Source organism: Sinohyriopsis cumingii, chromosome 13, assembly GCF_028554795.1.
Source record: "Sinohyriopsis cumingii isolate HCF-2022 chromosome 13, ASM2855479v2, whole genome shotgun sequence".
In the NCBI taxonomy this organism is placed as follows: domain Eukaryota; kingdom Metazoa; phylum Mollusca; class Bivalvia; order Unionida; family Unionidae; genus Sinohyriopsis; species Sinohyriopsis cumingii.
In genome coordinates this window covers 10460901-10483216 of record NC_142973.1, presented here as the reverse complement: position 1 = coordinate 10483216, position 22316 = coordinate 10460901, and the positions used below count along the sequence as shown (strand labels likewise).

The 22316-nt window shown below is 34.6% G+C and overlaps 1 protein-coding gene across 1 annotated transcript in view; it reads left to right on the top strand.

Annotated features, from left to right (window-relative positions):
• The window catches only part of LOC149784933 (ferric reductase 1-like), a 103235-nt gene that overhangs the window by 21394 nt on the left and 59525 nt on the right, over nt 1-22316 (top strand). Inside the window, exons 7-9 of the mRNA XM_089978564.1 lie at nt 4525-4620; nt 12712-12892; nt 19274-19396. Coding sequence (XP_089834690.1) covers nt 4525-4620; nt 12712-12892; nt 19274-19396 — 400 coding nt within the window. The remainder of the gene's footprint in view (nt 1-4524; nt 4621-12711; nt 12893-19273; nt 19397-22316) is intronic.

The following is a 22316-nucleotide window of genomic DNA, read 5'->3' as shown; positions in this document are numbered from 1 at the left end:
AGGTACTTGTATGCAAATGGAGTAGAGGTATCCAAAGGTACTTGTATGCGAATGGAGTAGAGGCATTCAAAGGTACTTGTTTGCAAATGGAGTAGAGGTATCCAAAGGCGCTTGCATGAGGTAAAGGGTTATAGACCAGAAGAGCGTGTGGGATCGTCTGTTGTGTCATTTTTTGTTTTGCACCCACCTGTTCACACTAGCTTAGTACTTCTAAAAACACACACACACACACAGAGTCTAGTTGGTCCTAAATGAAAATGATAATACTCAGTTGTCCTGTATGGCTGTCATGTTAGCCATCCTGAAAATCCAATTGCTGCTCCTGCTGAATGGATGGCCATATCAACATGAGGTTTTCAGAAGAGGTAGTGTAACGATTTCTAGTTGGTCCTGAATGAAAACAGTGTTGATTTTGATATCAGTTTTCAATACCAAACATTTTAAATACACATTTCCAACTTTGCAATAGCAGTACATGATATCTTGTTACATATTACTGAAAACTGGTCAAGCTTATGGAAAAATATAAACTGCCTTACTGAGATAATCTTTTTAGGGTTGGCAGGTCTGTTATTGTTTAAGGAATGAGAATCGCATGGTTGTTTTCTTATTAGAGTATTTGGCTGGTAGACCAATTATGCAAAGCTATCATTGGAGGGATTGTCACTGACATATTACTTCTCTTGTCTCTCAGGTAGGGGAGGGCTTAAAGGTCATTAATTAAGTTTTACATATTTTGATTAAAGTCAGTGCTTATTTCTATTATGCATGCCTATATCCCCTTTGTATAGATGGTTAACTTTGTTTTAAGCCAACATTACCCCTTGATCATGCTCAACCCTAGTGACCAAGCCCCTGGGTCATAACTTGGAAAGGATTGAAATTCCACCCTATAAGCATATATACACTTTCTCAGCATGAAAAGGCATTTATGTAACATTCATTGGCTGAAATAAAAAGGGGAATTTATGTATGCATTTAGCACAGATGTATAAATCTGTCCTTTCCTCAAAGAGCACTCCCTCTAGTTAAAAAGCTTTTACACCTTTGCGATCCTCACCCTGTAACCATATATACTCTTAATTTTCTTGGAAAGGGGAAATTACTTATAGTAACCAAGAGAAAGGCATTAGGATGAGGTCAGAAAAGGCTATTGTACTGAACTTTGGTGGTTTATAGCTATGGTGATTAAATGGTTAAATACTTGGAGTTTAAGGGATAAGGGATAGACTGTTGTCCATCTTCCATCTGTCCATTAGCACATGTTCGTTATCACTACCCACTAAACTACTTGAAGGATTGCCATAAAACTTCACACACTGTCATTGCATAGTCTAGTTGGTCCTGAATGAAAATGGCTCTACTTGGACATCCGTTATAGCTATCACAGTGACTGTCTGGAAAATTTTGTTATTGCTGCACACCAACCATCTTGAAAATTTTGTTATTGCTGCACATCAAAATTGGTTTTTCAGTAAAAGACTTATTATTGTGTCTAGTCGTCCTAATCCTAAATGAGATTGGTTCTGATCTGATGTCTTATATGGTCACCTTAGGGGTCATCTTTTCATTTTTACTGCTTCTTAAAAGAAAGTTGTATCAACATGAGATTTTCACCAAAAGACTTTGTATTATGTCTACTCGGCCAAAATGAAAATGATGCTGATCTGATATCCAAGATGGAACCACAGCAGCCATCTTGAAACTCTTTTTATTGTTACTCTTTAACGAAAATTAATGTTGTCATGGGATTTTCACCAGCATACATTGTATGATGTCCGGTTGGTCCTAAAAGAAATTAGTTCTTCTTGCTCAGTCAGTATGGCCATCATGGTGGCCATCTTGTAAATCTTCTTATGGCTGCTCTCCTGAATGGATGGTCATATCAAAATGGAGCTAAATTACTTTATGATGCCCTATTGGACTTAAATTAATAGTGTTGCTCAGACATCCAGTGTGGTTAAGGGTTTGGTCTCACTAGAGCAAATCCCATTTGAGCGCCGTTCAGTGAGGCGCTGAAAAATTTATTTTTCTCATTAGGGCTAATCCCATTAGAGCATAAAAAAATCTCACTAGAGCGCATTCACAATAGGGCGCGGAGAAAAAAATTTAGTTCAATAAGATTGAATTGCCATCACGTTTGATGTTATATATATATAATAATAATATGTACAAAAACGGTGGTAACAGTGATTAGAAAATAATTACTAAACAGAAACCAGAGAACCATCAATACACATAATTTTATACAACTATTATGCCTTACACTGGTTTATTCTTTTTTGTATGCAAATAAACAAGTAGATAAAAAATGTAATGCAAATTAAAATATATAAAGTGGTCATTCCTAGCACAAACATGATATTACATGAATAAAACAATATAGATACATATATAATACAAACACAATACTGTAATAGATTGATCCTTGGTCAAGATCACTATAATTTAGCAGCCATGATATAAAAACCAGTTGCAAGACCTAGTGTCTGAAGAAGGAAGTATATGTCATAAAGAAATATACCGTGAAGGAAAACAAAGAGACCAGCTCCAGGGACAGTATGAGTACAACACATTGTAAAATAATAAAATGCAAAGATCAATGAGCAACCCATGAACGAGAATAATAAATACTTTGTTTCTTCAAAAGTCTTTTGACTAGTTCGCGCTCTAGTGATACTAGTTCTTCACGCTCTAATGGGATGCGCCCTAATAAGATTAGCTCTAGTAGGACAAAAATATTTTTTGTGCTCTAGTGTGATAAGCTCTAATGGTTTCTGCTCTAATGAGACGTTACCGTGGTTAAGTCATAGGCCATCTTGAAAATCTTGTTATCACTACTTCTCGTGAAAGAATGGTCATGTCAGCAAGTGTTTTTTAGTGAAAGACCTCCTATGATATCCAGTTGGCTATTAATGAAAGTGTTGCTCAAACATTGAATATGGCTACCTCAGTGGCCTTCTTGAAAATCCTGTTTTTTTACTTCCCCAAGATGACTAGTCATATCAACATTGTCTTTTACCAAAAGGCTTCTCGTAATATCTAGTTGGTCTTAAATGGAAATGGTGCCAATCAGATATTTAATATGGCCACCATTATTGCCATCTGGCAAATCTTGATATTGTTACCCCACTTACACCTGATTTCAAATCAGCATGGTGTGTCCACCAGAAAGCTTCTTATGATGTCTTTGGTGGTCCTAATGATGCTTTTTTGATCCTTGACAAAATGAGACCAATCTGACATCCAAAATGTCCAACACAGCAGATAATTTGAAAATCTTGTTATCACTCAAGAATATAAGAGTTGGTTTTAATACTCAGAAGTTAAAAGGAAGAAATGGTCTGACCTTCAGTTCCTTTGGACCGACCTGAGTTAGCTACCATTAGTGATGTGAATCAGAATTTCATAATCGATAATCAGTTCCACTTAATCAACTGATAATCAATTATAATTGGTTACTAAGAGCAAGTTTTAATTTTTGTTTCATTTTTGAGATTACATTCAGGTAAAAATCATTTTGGATTAATAAGCCTTTTTAATTCAGTGTTATCATGGTAACACATAATCACTGTAGAAGCTTCATTCAGATTACCTTAGAACAGTTTCTAGATGGGTGAGAAGTTGATATCATTCTAGAAATTCATACATTGTAAGTTGTTTTTAATTCTGTCACTTTGTTTGATTTTATATTATTTAAATTAATGTATATTTTGGAAACTTGAATTTTTGATTGGTTTGCCTTTTCTGTTACTTAAGTTTAAACCCTCAGACATAAAAATAGATACATTTAGATAAATACTGTAGATTATCCTTGCTGAAGTCTGAAACTTTCTCAGTGGTGTCTTTCAAAATATGGCAGCAACTCTTGTTTTCAGTCTTTCTTTACAAGACAGGAAATCATATTACTTTGTCATTCTCCAACTCACCTTTCCATCTTTCTTTGCAAGACAGGAATGCATGTTACAATGCCATTCTCCCACTGACCTTTCCAGTCTTTCTTTACAAGACAGTAATGCATTTTATATCATCCTTCTTCCAATGTCTATTCCAGACTTTCTTTACAAGTCAGAAATTTATTTTTGCATGTCATTCTCCCACTGACCTTTCCAGTCTTTCTTTACAAGACAGGAACATATTTTTGCATGTGAATTCTTTCACTTATGGGTTTCACCATTATTAAAATAGATTCACAGTGTTTGACCTTGACAATTATGTCACATGCATTTATTTATCTGCATGTTGCTTACCATTACTCAAACCATAGTCTGTTATTAAGATGCTTGCAGGAACAAGGTGTTGATATTGACTTATATTTACTGTATGTCAATAAATATCCAAAACGTGGCAGTGAAAAATTACAGCAGAAAACAATATTTATATTTGTTTGAGGAATCACATACAGAGCAAGGCTAAGGTTGCCACAGAGTCTTTAGGATTTTATTTCCTATCTTAATATGAGATATTCAGACTGCATCAAGAATATTTTTACTATTATTATGTCTCTATTTCCTCTAATTTCAGGGTGATGACAGTGTTGCAGACTGTTCATTGGCATCAGGGGTAGTGAAATCTTATTCTTCCTACAACCAAGGAAGATCAAATGTGCTACTGGATAATGTAAGCATGGATAGAATATAAGACAGGGATTGGAAACACATTTGTTTAGGGCATCCTGTAAAGAAATATCCAGTTCAAAACACAAAGCATGAACTGGAAATTTCTTTACAGGATGCCCTAAACAAACTGGAAAATTGGTGCAACTAAAATATTACCTATCTGTACATGGCAAAAAAGGACAAATCTTGATAGTGATGAACTATGTCTGACATGGAAGGATAAAAGTGTGCCAGTGGTCTGTCATGATAGACTACTTGGTATTCTGGTAGATAATAACCTATCATGGACTGAACGTATCAAACATATCAGTAAAAAAGTTAATTCAGGTTCATGGCTTCTCAGTAGGATGAGACCTTTTCTCCCTGAAAGGCACAGAAAACTATTTTATAAAAGTTACATGCAACTCTATTTAGACTACTGTAATACAGTATGGGGTAATTCAGATGATAAAAACATAGCAAAGCTAGTGTACATCTTAAAAAAAGAGCTTTTGGTCTAATATCAGTCAGAAAGAAAGCATGGAAAATTTAGGCTAAAAATATTACCTATTAAAGACCAAATCCGGTTGAGAAAAGCCAAATTAATATAGAGGATATCCAGTAATAGTGCCCCTGAATATTTACAATCACAATTCCATTATAGGGTACCTGGTAATACTCCCCACCTGTGATCCATGTCTAAAAATTCCCAAACCAAATAATGAATTATTCAAAAAAAGTTCCCAATACTCTGGAACTTATCTTTGAAATAGTATTCCAGTTGAGATTAGAAATACCCACTCTATTTCCTTCTTCCAAACCCAATATATCCAGTGGATTCAGAGATGCAGTTAGAATAAATAAATTTCCTTTGTATGAGGGCTTCAAGGTAGATTAGTTCTCCAGATAATTGTGTTACCCTCTTTAAATAGAGTCATTATTATTATTATTATTATTATTAGAGTTCCAGATATTACACATTTCTTGTTGATATGCAAATGAGATCCTAGCACTTGGTCCAGAAGTAAGACCAAAGTCACAGCAGGTGGCAATTTACCTTCAGTCTAGAAACCCAGCAGATTTTGCCTTGTCAACTTGTTAAAGTTATCACTTACACTGTCCTGTTGGAATGCAGTTTACCTTGGTAACATGTTGAAGTTATATCTTACACTGACCTGTTGTAAACCAGTTTACCTTGATAAGATGTTGAAGTTATATCTTACACTGACCTTTTGTAAACCAGTTTACCTTGATAAGATGTTGAAGTTATATCTTACACTGACCTGTTGGAAAGCATTTTACCTTGGTAACTTGTTGATGTTATCTCTTACACTGACCTGTTGGAAAGCAGTTTGCCTTGGTAACATGTTGAAGTTATATCTTACACTGACCTGTTGTAAACCAGTTTACCTTGATAAGATGTTGAAGTTTTCTCTAACACTGACCTGTTGGAAAGCAGTTAACATTTCTTCCTTTCCTATTTTAAATTTTCATTTAATATTGCACTAATTGTTACTAAACAAAACATCATCTTTTCCCCTCCATTCAGTGATACATAGTGAGAGAGATAATATCAGTGAAAAGATCTTTCATTATATACTGAGCTGCTTTTAACTTCACTTTTTAAAGTATCACAGTGGGTAACATGAAATGTACTACTGGGTTAAAATTAGCATACATATACATTTTTCAATGTACTGCTTGTAAATTGTAGTCATGTACCTTGCACTGAAACTTTTGTAAAATGGTTGCTAAAAAGCAGTTGTGCGAATTTTCTGAGCTTTAAAATTCATTTTTTTATTCATTTGTCCAAAAGTTTATATAACTTTCCAAATAAATTACACCAATGCACTCTTGTTTTGTTTCCAAATGAGAGGATAAGATCCAATAATTTTCAGCTGTTTCAGGCAGAACCATGATGAGGGTCAAAACTTCATTTCTAGAACATTCTGAGTTGTCAACAATATAAGGTCTCTTTCCAAAATTCTAAAAAGAACATGTCAGTTATCAGGTACACCAGGTTTTTCCTTGGGGGAAAAACATTGTCCTAGACTCAGATTAAGATAAACATGGTTACTTCCATTGATAATGGTTCTAATATTTAATCTACTCTCCCAAAGAAATATTAGCTGTGTATTATGTTGTTTACAAAATCAATGCCCCTAGTCAGGTACACAGTGCACTTAGTTTACTCTATTTGATTTCAAACAAAAGATGTAATTAAAGTGATAATACAAAAAGATCTACTTTTAATTGATTGAAATAATACAACAACACTTCTGAAAATTGTAGATCAAAACACAGTCAGTATTCATTTGGATTCTTAGAAATACTTGAGGTCATAGTTGTGATGGTAGATTGATACTGTTTACATTTGAATACTAGAGGGCATATAACATTTATAATGATTACACTGAAACCAAATTAAAAGATAGAACTAAATCATGAATTTCTTTTAACAAACCCTTTTAATTTTGGTGTTTATATTTTAATGTGCTGCTACCAGCAGTCATTACTGGCATTTTCATTGATTAAAATATTGTCAGATATTGTTAGTTAAAGTGTATTGATAATTTTTATGCGGAACTAAAAGTTGCAAATTTTGTGATGTTGAATTAGATTTCCTGGTATTAATTATCATTTTTAATAATAAAATGTATCAGAGTTTCATTGGGTACAGTAAAACCTGTCTTGAAAGACCACTGCTATGTGAGACCACCTGTCTTGAGAGACCACATTTTCAATGCACAAATTTATTCATTATATAGCACTGTGACCTGTTATGAGAGACCATAATTTTTTGGCAAAAGAGGTGGTCTTACAAGACAGGTTCTACTGTATTTTCTCAGGAAAAAAGGGGATGCATGCCTGACCCTGCATTATAAGTGGATTCATGAGTTACCCAGGCATGCATTATCAAGGGAGAGGTGTATTCCACTCAATCCTGTTGGAATGTGGGGTCATCGAATGAAGGGAAGTGATTGGTCTTTCCCTTTTATGCAGTCATGGACTTCAGGATCTTTGACTTATACTAGACAGGTTAATGTTGCAGTCCACTTTCAAAGTGGAGATTAAAATAAGGAAGGCCTTCTTCTCTCAGTCTGCATAAGGACTTGAGGGTCAAGGTTCCCCTTATTAAACCACAAAGTCCTTCCTCTAAAAAGCGAGAGCAGAACAATAATATCCTGTCAGTGCTTATGGACTCGTGAGTTCAGTGCAGAACTGGCTGAGGTGACTCAACTTTTACTCAATGGAGGAGGAAGAGATCTGGTCCCCTGACATGGCATTAAGCAGATTGAATTCATTTTCTTTTAGCTCAGGATTTGTGCTCCAAGCCCTCAGGCTTGGATGACACAAAAATTCTCTCCACTTTGGAGAAACTCTCTGGGACTAACTCCCAAACTGATCTTCCTTTGCTCCCTCACTCTGCCATGTTCAAGGAACTTTCTCAAAAGTTTAATAAGGGACAGAAGTTTTCTAGACAGTGTAAGGGTGGCGAGTCCCTCTGTTTTTCACACTCCTGCATGGCCCCTCAACCCTTTACTACTTATTGATGAACTGACTTTACACCCTAATGATGACATTTGATGTCATTAAGTAATACTGCATAATATCAACCAAGGTGCTCCTGTTGGATTTTTAAAATGAAATATAATGCTTACTGTTTCATCAAAGTCCATGAATCATATATCATCAAACGTCCATGTATATTCATATATCACCAAAAGTCCATGTATCATATATCATCAAAAGTCCATGTATCATATTTCATCAAAAGTCCACGTATATTCATATATCACCAAAAGTCCATGTATCATATATCATCAAAAGTCCATGTATCATATATCATCAAAGCCCATGTATCGTCACAGTTTGTGTATCATATATCATCAAAGTCCATGTATCATATACAAGTATATTGTGCATCAAAACAACTGGCAGGAAGATGATCTTCAGGTTTTGCAGATAATGAATATTTACATCACTGAACAGGTGAAAAATGGTAACAACAGCTGAATCATAACTTTTTGCTTTAAATGCAAAATAAAAACAAAAGGCTATAACAGCAATCATAGACAATTTCATGAAGAACTTTTATCTGAAAATTGGTTTTACACATCTTCTTTAGGCCAGGAAAAACTTTTACATGCATGCTATTGCTCATCAGATAGCACAAGAATCTCTCTAGAAGCACCATTTTCCCTCACATTTAACTCCTTTCTTCCCACAAAAATTGCCAATTAGATCTCTCTCTCTCTCTAGAACCACCATTTTCCCTCACAGTTAACTCCTTTCTTCCACAAAAATTGCCAATTAGATCTCTCTCTCTCTTGTGGCATGTATGTATCAGGACTGGTTGATAAAATAAACAACATAATGTACCTGATGTATTTGTTGCTTTTTTTTCCAGCAGCCTATTGCTTTCTCAACTGGTCCTAAATAAATCTATTCCATTCACTTGTACTTCATCCTCCTACTCCATTGCTTGTAATAGATTCCTTTATATAACCTGTGAACTGCCCTTAGTTTAATATTTGACACATTGTCACTTATTTTTCTCGAAGAAACGGTGAAAGACCTTTGTGAATGTCATATATAGTGTTATTGGTGTTCAGCAAGGATAATGCTGGAAAAGTACCAATGAAAGCATAAACTATGATATTTTTTTTCTCAGTCAGATCTTGTGATAGATTATGGACAGCGTGATAACCCAGTCCATACATCATCTGGATTTAACTTTGATCCATTTTGCCACATTACAGCTGGAAAATGCTGATGTCAACTCCGTAACTCCTGACCAAAAGCTTTGTCATACTTGTCTGGTTTGACAAGCATGTATCATCTCTAGTCAGAATGCCATTTGTATCCCTTCATGGCCTCATCAATTGCAATCTCAACGGAATGCAGGTAGTAACTATTTTAATTAGCCAACACCATGCCATGAAGAGGTTACACCTTATTAATGGGATCATAATTGTGGTCATTCATGTGCACCTGCAAGACTTCTGCATTGACATGAAAATACTGACTGATTTTTGATACCTAATTTTCATGATTGTGATCATAAATCCTCTAACCTAAAACTTAATCAGTAATCCTGGTAATAGTGACATGGAGAGACATCCATGGTAAACATTTAAACAGAGAAAGCTTTAATTTCATCTGGTATGTCAGGAGATATTAAAACTGCTGTTGTTGTAGCTGTGTATATAAATTGGTTTCATTGGCTTTGGTCTCCAACATGGTGTTTTCTGCAAAAGGTGAGAAGTAGTCCACTGGTCTTGTTGCTGAAGTTTCAAAATCTGCTGTCAGTTTAGGACTGGTGGGAATATTTCACCTATGAACTTTGTAACTGCCACCATTTTATGCTTCCTCACTTTCTGTGCTACTATTTGGGTAAAACGTGACTCTTGAGTTGGGGTCAGAGATGTCAGAGTCACTAGGTAAATCCTGACTCTTGAGTTGGGGTCAGAGATGTCAGAGTCACTAGGTAAATCCTGACTCTTGAGTTGGGGTCAGAGATGCCAGAGTCACTTGGTAAATCCTGACTCTTGAGTTGGGGTCAGAGATGTCAGAGTCACTAGGTAAATCCTCAGCACTAAACCTGAAAATTCAGATTCAAAACTTTCATAATTGTCCAGACTCATTTGCTCTTCACATTGCTATTTCCATCAGAAAAATAGTCTGCCACTTTGTGCATAGAAGATGCCTCCTGTGCATTGGTTTCTCATATTGTAATGAACTATTTATAATGTTTAAAATTCCCATATATTTCTAAATTTCATAATGAATTAGGATAGTACTCTATTTTTTTCCCCAAGCAGATTAGCTGAAACTATGAATACACCACCTTTATTGACAAAATCTACTCCTAACTATATATCTATTTTTAAACATGCCAAATTTCATCATTAGGGACATGCAGTACGTCACAAACATTGTCATGGAACAAAAAAGGAACATGTTTCTTAGGTGAGAGAGGCATCATAGCTTGTCATTAGGTCATAAAGATTTAGACCTTTTACCTTGGATGCCAGTGACCTGGGCCCACTTTTAGTCAAGACACTGGAAACCTTGAAGCTTAAGGCTAAAGCACTGGTCAGCATAGCCTCACATGTGAATCTGACCTCCAGAAGGATTTGGTGAACTTCAGCACTTACTAGAGGAAGTGGCTAAGACATTGTGGCATGCCTTGTCTATGTCCATGGTATTATCTGTAGAGCTTCTCCACTTTCACAGGGATGTTGCTCTTGATTGATTGATTGATTGATCGATTCATTGATTGATTCATTGATTGTGGTTTTATGGCACACTACCTCTTAAGGCTATATAGTACTAACAAGTAAAGGTTATATGATAAATGATTTATGTATTATCAATGACTGATAAAATAACAAAAACAAAGTGTTGAAATGGTGTGGATAATATATAATGGTTCCCGGTCAACAGTAAATGGAAATGGTGTGTATAAAGGTTAATTTGACTATAAAAGATTATTTATCATTACAAATATCAAAGGAAATTGGTTGCACACAAGCTACATTTGAGAGCAAATGTTAACTTCTTCAAGGAATTTAAAATACAAGTTACATTTACTGTATCAGAAAGCTCCTTCATCTGATAAACATTGTGGTAATATCCATGTGTAGGTTGAAGATCAAAATAGTCTCACAGAAAGTGCTTCATGTAAAGGGTTTCTTTACAAGATATGCACTCCATTGGATCTTCACCCTTTAATATGTAGAAGTGGGTTATATAAACATGACCAATTTTAATTTGTGTAGTGACTACCATGTCCTTATGGATGGTCCTGTTAAAGGGAGGCCATTTGCCTATGGAGGGTTTGACCACATGAGCCTTGTTATTGACAGCATTAATTCATGATACCTGCTACAAACTAAATATAAAATTTTGGATTCCAGATTCCAGGTCAGTCACTGGTATTTTAAAAGGTTGTAGACATAAGGCTAATTTGGTAGTGAGGTCTGCTTTTTCATTACCTTTAATACTGGTCAGTAAAGTGTTTTTCAAATTCCTATTGTTCAGTGACTAAAGTGAATCAGAGAAGATGATAAAGTTCAAAATGTTTTTGGTTATGACGTATTTCAAGTCAAGATCTTTTGTCGTGATTCCAGCTGAAAATATTGATGCACCATCTGGAAAACAAGCTTTTATAGTGTGATTTTCACTGTTGAAGGTGGCAGCAGCCTTTTCATCATCCTTTGATCCATTAGTGTAAATTCTTGTGTAGTTATAAAATTTGGAGAGGAGTTCCTTATGATAGTTATGAGTTCTTATAATACACTTTCAAGAGCCTACCGGAGAACAGTAAGAACTTTTTTCAGTTTGCTTTCCTGAAGGCAGAGTCCCTCTTTAGATGTCTCACTACATCTGCATCTTCCTAAGAACTGAGGGACCAGCAACACAAGACCCTTGTATCCTCTCCTGGCCCATCAACAAGCAAGGTCATCCTGACTAACCTCACAGGTGCCATCAGCAAAATTCTTCAAAGCCATGCATCCACAGTTAAAAAAGATACTTCTATTCAGACCTCACCCTTTGCCATTGAGTCCCAGAAGGGTTTACTGGATAGATCAAAGGAGCATGTTTTTGTGCCCTTTGCTCTAGCTTAAGATAAGGGGTGAGCAGCCCAAGGGACTTAATCTCTCTCCCACAGTGTGTCCCTCTAAATTTGATTCCTGCTGATGCCATACTATCCATCTACTCCTTGTAAATGGAAAGACATATTGACATGAGTTTCACACCAGAAGACTTATGATATCTAGATGGTCCCCAATGAAAATGGTGTCAATTTTTTATACAAAATTGCCATCACAGTAGCCATCTTGAATATCTTATCACCTCATCACTTTGAAATGGATGGTCATAACCATTAAGAGGTTTTCTTAAAAATACATGATGTCTGGTTCATGTTAAACAAATTTGAAAAAATACAGAGTAAGATTATTTTTATAAACTTTTATGGGAATGAACCTTTTTCTTGGTCATCATCAATCATCTCAACATTGATTTTTTTAAATGTAGATAAGAGATTAAAATACAATACAAGTATGTTATTTTTAATTTAATAAAGTTATTGAATCACTTGCAGAATACATATGGTATTACTGGAACAGGTGGAAGTATGCAAAATGGGATCTTCTCTTGCTCATTTTCTCGGGCCATAAAAGTTGCAGCCTCACGTAAAAAGCGAGCTGCTGTCTCAGCTGCAACCTTCTTTGACCTCAATGAAGACTGGTATCTCTTGTTTGCACAAGGAAAAGGACCAGCAAGTGAGTTGTTATCTATATTGTATGTAAAGGATCTTTAGTCATTGCTCTTGTCAGATAAGATGATGAAACAATGAATTACATATTATGCAATGAAATCTTTGTAGTTCAAGAAATAATATGCATAATTCAGTGAGTTTTATAAATATTTTCAATGACACCTGTTTCAGATTCAGTTTATCATACAACTTAAATTGCATTTACGGAATGTTCTAATGAAATGTTTCTTGGATTTTGTCTCTGTGTGACCTACATTTTTTGTGGCATGACAGTAAAACATCTTGCGATAGTAATATGTTAATAATGTGTTAATATTGTGTGACAGAGCAGGTCATATATGTAGTACAGAAATATCTCAAATCTTACATAAATATGATTTGCTTATAGAATCAGGAAAAGGTATTCTATACTGATGGCTACCCTGCCACAGTGTTATTATGGGCAATGGAAGGGTAATCAATATTAAGGGCAATGAAAGGGTACATTGGGATTAAGGGCAATAAAATGATATATTGTATTAAAGACAAGGAAAGGGTTATTGGTTAAGGACAATGTAAGGGTACATTGGTTAAGGACAATGAAAGGGTACATTGGCATTATAGACAATGAAAGGGTACATTGGCATTATAGACAATGAAAGGGTACATTGGCATTATAGACAATGAAAGGGTACAGTGGCTTTATAGACAATGAAAGAGTACATTGGCATTATAGACAATGAAAGGGTACATTGGCATTATAGACAATGAAAGGGTACATTGGCATTATAGACAATGAAAGGGTACATTGGCATTATAGACAATGAAAGAGTACATTGGCATTATAGACCATGAAAGAGTACATTGGTATTATGGACAATGAAAGGGTACATTGGCATTATAGACAATGAAAGAATACATTGGCATTATAGACAATGAAAGGGTACATTGGCATTATAGACAATGAAAGGGTACATTGGCATTATCGACAATGAAAGGGTACATTGGCTTTATCGACAATGAAAGAGTAAATTGGTATTATAGACAATGAAAGAGTACATTGGCATTATCAACAATGAAAGAGTACATTGGCATTATAGACAATGAAAGAGTACATTGGTATTATAGACAATGAAAGAGTACATTGGTATTATGGACAATGAAAGGGTACATTGGCATTATAGACAATGAAAGGGTACATTGGGATTATAGACAGTGAAAGAGTACATTGGTATTATGGACAATGAAATGTTACATTCAGATTATGGACAATGAAATGGTACATTTGAATTATGGACAATGAAATGGTACATTGTTATTATGGACAATGAAAAGGTATATTGATATTATGGAGAATGAAAGGATACATTGTTATTATGGACAACGAAAGGGTACATTGGTATTATGGACAACGAAGTGGTACATTGGTATTTTGGACAATGAAAGGGTAGATATAGCAGCCAAAGGTGCAATGCATTTACCTGTTTCTAAATGGAACATTCCATATCATGGTTTAAATTATTATATAATCAGCATGTTTTTCTACATGTGGTAGGGCTTGCATGTAGGACATACATACCTGACCCATGCATGCCTCCAGAAGGGTGAACCTTGACTGGAGCACATGCTATATGTGTTTTTATGTGAACTCAATGGATTTTGATGATGTACCAAGATAGAAATTCTTGGATGTTTTAAAAAGAAGGCAGTTTATTTAAAAGATTTTGACCCTTAACTTTGAGGATTATGTTTTACTTTTAACTTTTATTGTATTATTCATGCCTATTAAAATTGTTTAACATCTGTACCTTTTATCTTTGATTCTATAGGGCTACATGTTCACGTCTGTTTGTAAGAGTTTATCTTTCTTAAGTTACATGCTTCAGTTACCATACATGTTTGAAACCTAACTTTTAATCAGTAGCCATGATTGTGCTAATATGCCATCAAACCCTATGCATAAATGCATAATGATGCCAGTATTTTACTTTGATCAGATAGAGGAAAAATTTGAATGGCTGACATTTTGACATTTCTCGCTTTTTTATGTCGAGTTTGAAATGCTATTAAAGCAAATTCAGATGATACGTATATGTCAGTTGTAGGACAAACAAACATAACATTTAAGGGGAACTGGATATGTTTCATGTGAGCTTAGAGATGTATTTAGCTCTGCCCCACTCCTTTGCAATTTGTATTGAAAGCACTGTGACTCAGTCATCTAAATCTAATTAAATGACAGTTTGATGTCTTGAGTAAAGGTTCTTTTAGATTAAGACTAATAATTAAATGAATCCTGTGCTTTGCTATTTCTCTGTTTATTAAAAATCATATTGTGGCTGAAAATGTTTGTACTGCGCTGGAGACAGACTTTATGCAAAGAAAGGCAGTAACTCTGGATATCTATTTCAGTCAAATGTACGGACAGTTTGAAATATTTTTCTAGGAAGTGATTTGTTCACAATCAAAATAAAACATGTGACTAATTTAATTAAATTAAATTTGGATACATTGATTGATATGCAATGGCTTTGTTGACTTACATATATGACCCCGATTCTATACCATGTTCTTTTGTTGAGACTCTATGGTTTTAATAAGTAACAAGAGCAAAACCAACAAGTTTATTTAACTGAAAATATTATTTTTATTTCCCTAAAATACAAAGTGAAAGAATAAAAAAACTTACAGTATGGTGAATGAAATCCTAACTACTAAATATTCTATCAGTTCCAATAGTTTTGAGTAATCCGAATGAGTTACAAAGGTACTCCGAATGATAGTAAGCAATGCACTGATTTGTCAACAGTACAAAATTAATCACTATGATATAATCCCAAAATGTCTTTAAATGTATTCATGGTAATTCCAATACAGCTAATAATTCAAATGTCTTAAAATGATTTCACAGTAATTCCATACAGCTATTATATGTCCAAATAGTCTTTAAGTGATTGTTAGAGCACTTTAATTTCAACAAATGATTTAAAAAAAGAAAACCTCTAAGTGAATAAATTTTCTAATATTAATAGTACCGTATTTCATGTATTTTGTCACACCCTTTAATTTTTCATACACAATCCAGTTATCAAAACAATAATTATTTAAATGTATCATATTTTTTTGTACATATCACTTTGTATTTTTAGAAAAATCCATTAAATTATTGGACGTAAAATTTCTGCTTAGAAGATTTACGTTTGCGAAAAAGATAACAAATACCATATTGCCATTTTGTTTTTATAAAAATTAATATTGTTGGTGAGAAAATACAAAGATTGATGCATAAGCTTGATTATTGTCAAGATCACTGATACCTGTTGGTCTCTAGCACACAGACATACAAAATCTACTTGTATTTATTAACAAATGGACAAAGGTCTTCACAGAACGTATTGTCAAATATTATCATTAGTTCTCCTTATTAAGTCCATCACCATAACAAAACACCATGTGCATTTTAAAATGAGTTTGGATGCCCTTTAATGTTTTCTTATCCAATGGAAATTATATCTCAATACATGCTAAAGTGAAGACCCAGACCATTGATCAATTGATCTTATTGTTTCATTATAGTCATGCAAAAATAAAATATAAAAACCTTGTCATTTTCTATTGTAAATTTGAAAGTCACGGACTCTGTTAAATCGATTTGTATATATACGTATACTATCTTTTAAGTGCTTGTACTGTTTTGACTTGGATATAATTAAAATTTATTGCAAATCTAATATACAATATACCCTTTTATTGCTATCTTTATTGACGAGTTTGAATAACATGTAATGCATATGATCGCTTGTCCTTACAACATCTGCTCTATGGACAATGGCTTCAATAGCACCTTGACAGATTTTCATTTCCATAAAGAGAGCCTCATTTTCCTACTGGCAGCCTCACTAATTTGACCTCTTCTGTTGATTCTTGCCCTCTATCTGGTTTCAACTGGAAAAACCAAAGTACTAAGTATGTTTAATTACCATGTAAATAACACTGCATAGCCATGTGGTTGTTGTGACAATATATATCATAATTAAAATAAGAATGAATTGTTGATTTAGCAGTGTTAATTGATAATGGAATATAGTAGGGTCATAGTACATGAGGATTATCACAATCGTTGGGTAACTGAAATAATCTTTTGTCTCTTCGCAAAAGCTATGGAAAAAAATAGCCCTGAATAAATACGGTCTTGTACACTGACAATATTTTGTTTCATCTCTCTCGCACACAGACATACATGCTCACACACATTACCTAAAATGTGATTTCAGGTTCTTTATTTTTGTATTGTGATTTGATAATGAGGTTATTGTTGCTGTAAAAATACAAGTTCCACTTAATTTCTTGACAATGTGGACTCGTATCACTGCGTAAAATTTACCAATAAATAATACCCATAACTAATACATGTTCAAACCATCTCTCTCTCTCTCTCTGAGTCTCTCTCTCATTCACTAACAACAACAAACATTTTGAGTACTTTTATTTTTATTGTAATTAGATTCCTGAGCTGAGAGCAGAATGAGACAGAAAATATACATTTATTTTGTACGTTAGTACCATTGGGTTGTCAATTATCGTGTGTTCCTTAGAACTTGTCTGGGTATGATCCCTTTATTTTTCTTACACGGTCAGTACCACAAAAATCATAATTATTTATTTTACATAATTTTTCGTACACTGAAATTAATAATTATTTTTTCATGTATGAAAAATTATATGAAATACGGTACTACTAAGAATGTCCAATTATAAGAATTCATTCTCTTATATAGACTGCCATTATGCAATAGTGAGAATGTGATATCATGCTGTGAATGAATCATCTGGTATCTCGAAATCACTTTAGAAGTAAACATATGAGCTGATTTACATTGGCTAATGAGAAAATTTGGTGACTGCTATGATGGTCTAGTGGTTAGAGCATCTGCCTCAGATGCGTGAGGTTGCAGGTTTGAAACCCGGCCGAGTCATACCAAAGACTTATAAAATTGATACTAACAGCTGCTACGTTAGTTGCTCAGCATTAAAAGGTTCATGTTAGGACTGATCGACCTGGTGTCAGGATAATGTGACCAGGTAGGACTTAATGCTACATGTCTGCAGCATGATGCCCCAGTGCTATACATCACTATAAACTGCCTCACTGCAGATGTTGTGGTGATATGACAGAAAATTGTTAAAGCCATTTTAAAATTGAAATCACACACACACACACACAGACACACACAGAGAGGAAATTTGGTCAGCCTATTCTTTCACCAGAACTTATGTCCTTGTAGGATCATGTGTTGTTTACTTGAATTATGGAACATTTCAACCTTGTAATATTATGAATAAAACAATTTATGAACTATACATGACTCATCTTTAAAGTGCATACCACAATTATAGGATATTAGGATTAAAAATGTTGTTAACTAAATGACCCTTACAGAAACTATTATTATGAAAATAATACACATAATGTAGATATATAAAAAATTGTGTGCCATATTGCATGTTGTCTTTTCAAGATTGCCTGAATGACAGTGAAATAGAAACGGCAATGTTATGAGCAAAGTGACTATTCAGAATTTTGACATTAGTGTTACCTTATAAGTGGGAATCTGAATTTCAAGTGATTTAGCAGATTTTAAGTTGTCCTTTGTTGACAAATTCATCATTTCATTGTTTGAATTTCACCTTGTTTGCATTTAAAAAAATAATAAAGTTTTGATTTGACTATTTGAAAATAGCTTTCTGATTTGAATCCTGAGTTATTCAATTCATCTCTAATTGGGACCATATATTTTTGCTCATTAGGAAACATTCTGATATCCACTTAGATGGTAGAAGGCAAAATAGAGGTAACCGAAGTCTTTGTCAAAATTATTGTTGATTCTACATAAGCAGATTTTTATAGCAAGACAAAGGACACACTACTGTCATGTAAGTGATGCCAGTGTAAATTTAAATGTAAGATTGTTTAAATTTTTAATAATTTAAAAATTGTTATAGATAGTGAACCTTCTCTCTAAGCTAACTCTGTATAACTGTCCTTTTTATAAGATCAGAATATCATGGCTTCCATTACATTATATAATAGTAATTCTATACATAACATCCAACTTCATCTATCACATAGTACTCTTTTTGCTCCCATGAGCACCGAAATTATGGTGAGATATAATTGTATTACATAAAGTGAAACTACCTACATGTCCAACCATGCTGGTATTGAGTGAAACAGAATTAACAATTTTATGTGTTATCTTGCATCCACCTTTTAATAAACAGGAAAATAAATTTCACATCTGAAACATGCAACACATTTCTTGACTTTATTACATTATTGTGAATGGATATATTTTTCTTCACATGATTTGTTTCATGTTTTTTATAAGTATTTTCATTATTTTAGCTGCCAAGAAACAGCATACCATTCAGCCAAAGATATCTGACAGGAAGGTAGATCTTCAGTCCGTCAATGACCTCACAGCACCAAAAGATTCCAATACAGAGGTGGATTTGGCCAAGGTCCACGGTAAGGTCTTAAAGTGCATTATATCAGACTATATATGTCAGCTCAATTAATTCTCCTTTTGAATAGCCATGACAATGGAGAGAAGGCATTTGCCTTGTATACTTTAACAAGAGGTGGGTGGGGTGGGCTTACTGTTATTAAAAGCTTCCTTAATTAAACATGGACCAAATTATTTAAAACTAGGCGTGAGCTTATCATCAAGCATGGACTTGTCATGGAGGAATGTGGTAAGAACTTCTTCCCACATTGTATATGGTAACACTTCTTCCCAAATTGTACATGGTAACACTTCTTCCAACAATGTACATGTTAACACTTCTTCCCATCTTGTATATGGTAGCACTTCTTCACAAATTGTACATGGTAACACTTCTTCCCACATTGTATGTGGTAACATATCTGCCTATGTTTTACATGGTAACACTTCTTCCCACATTGTACATGGTAACATTTCTTCCCACAATGTACATGGAAACACTTCTTCCCACATTGCACAATTGGTAACACATCTTCCCATATTGTATATGGTAATACTTCTCAAATTGTACATGGTAACACTTCTTCCCACATTGTACATGGTAACACATCTTTCCACATTGTACATGGTAACACTTCTTCCCACATTGTACATGGTAACACTTCTTCCCACATTGTACATGGTAACACTTCTTCCCATATTCTACATGGTAACACATCTTTCCACATTGTACATGGTAACACTTCTTCCCACATTGTACATGGTAACACTTCTTCCCACATTGTACATGGTAACACTTCTTCCCATATTCTACATGGTAACACATCTTTCCACATTGTACATGGTAACACTTCTTCCCACATTGTACATGATAACATTTTCTTCCAACATGGTACATGGTAACATTTTCTTTTCACATGGTACATGGTAACATTTTCTTCCCACATTGTACATGGTAACACTTCTTCCCACATGGTACAATTTTGGTAACATTTTTTTCCCCATATTGTACATGGTAACACATCTTCCCATGTTTTACATGGTAACACTTCTTCCCACAGTGTACATGGTAACACTTCTTCCCACAATTTACATGGTAACATTTTCTTCCCACATTGTAGATGATAACAGTTTTTCCCACATGGTACATGGTAATATTTTCTTCCCATATTGTGCATGGTAACACATCTTCCCATGTTTTACATGGTAACATTTCTTTCCACAATGTACATGGTAACACTTCTTCCCACATTGTACATGGTAACACATCTTCCAAGATTGTGCATGGTAACACTTCTTCCCACATTGTAGATGATAACATTTTTTTCCCACATGGTACATGGTAACATTTCTTCCCACAATGTACATGGTAACACTTCTTCCCACAGTGTACATGGTAACATTTTCTTCACATATTGTACATGGTAACATTTCTTACCACATTGTACATGGTAACACATCTTCCAAGATTGTGCATGGTAACACTTTCTTCCCACATTTTAGATGATAACATTTTTTTCCCACATGGTACATGGTAACATTTTCTTCCCATATTGTGCATGGTAACACATCTTCCCATGTTTTACATGGTAACATTTCTTCCCACAATGTACATGGTAACACTTCCTCCCATATTGTACATGGTAACACTTCTTCCAAGATTGTGCATGGTAACACTTCTTCCCACACTGTAGATGATAACATTTTTTTCCCACATGGTACATGGTAACATTTCTTCCCACAATGTACATGGTAACACTTCTTCCCACAATGTACATGGTAACATTTTCTTCACACATTGTACATGGTAACATTTCTTACCACATTGTACATGGTAACACATCTTCCAAGATTGTGCATGGTAACACTTTCTTCCCACATTTTAGATGATAACATTTTTTCCCACATGGTACATGGTAACATTTTCTTCCCATATTGTGCATGGTAACACATCTTCCCATGTTTTACATGGTAACATTTCTTCCCACAATGTACATAGTAACACTTCCTCCCATATTGTACATGGTAACACTTCTTCCAAGATTGTGCATGGTAACACTTCTTCCCACACTGTAGATGATAACATTTTTTTCCCACATGGTACATGGTAACATTTCTTCCCACAATGTACATGGTAACACTTCTTCCCACAATGTACATGGTAACATTTTCTTCACACATTGTACATGGTAACATTTCTTACCACATTGTACATGGTAACACATCTTCCAAGATTGTGCATGGTAACACTTTCTTCCCACATTTTAGATGATAACATTTCTTTCCCACATGGTACATGGTAACATTTTCTTCCCATATTGTGCATGGTAACACATCTTCCCATGTTTTACATGGTAACATTTCTTCCCACAATGTACATGGTAACACGTCTTCCCACATTGTACATGGTAACACTTCTTCCCACATTGTACATAGCAACACTTCTTCCCACATTGTACATGGTAACATTTTCTTCACACATTGTACATGGTAACACATCTTCCCACATTGTACATGGTAACACTTCTTCCCACATTGTACATGATAACATTTTCTTCCAACATGGTACATGGTAACATTTTCTTCCAACATGGTACATGGTAACATTTTCTTCCAACATGGTACATGATAACATTTTCTTCCCACATTGTACATGGTAACATTTTCTTCCCACATTGTACATGGTGACACATCTTCCCACATTGTACATGGTAACATATCTTCCCACATTGTACATGGTAACATTTTCTTCCCACATTGTACATGGTAATGCATCTTCCCACATTGTACATGGTAACATAATCTGCCCATGTTTTACATGGTAACACTTCTTCCCACAATGTACATGGTAACACATCTTCCCACATTGTACATGGTAACACATCTTCCCACATTGTACATGGTAACATAACTGCGCATGTTTTACATGGTAGCACTTCTTCC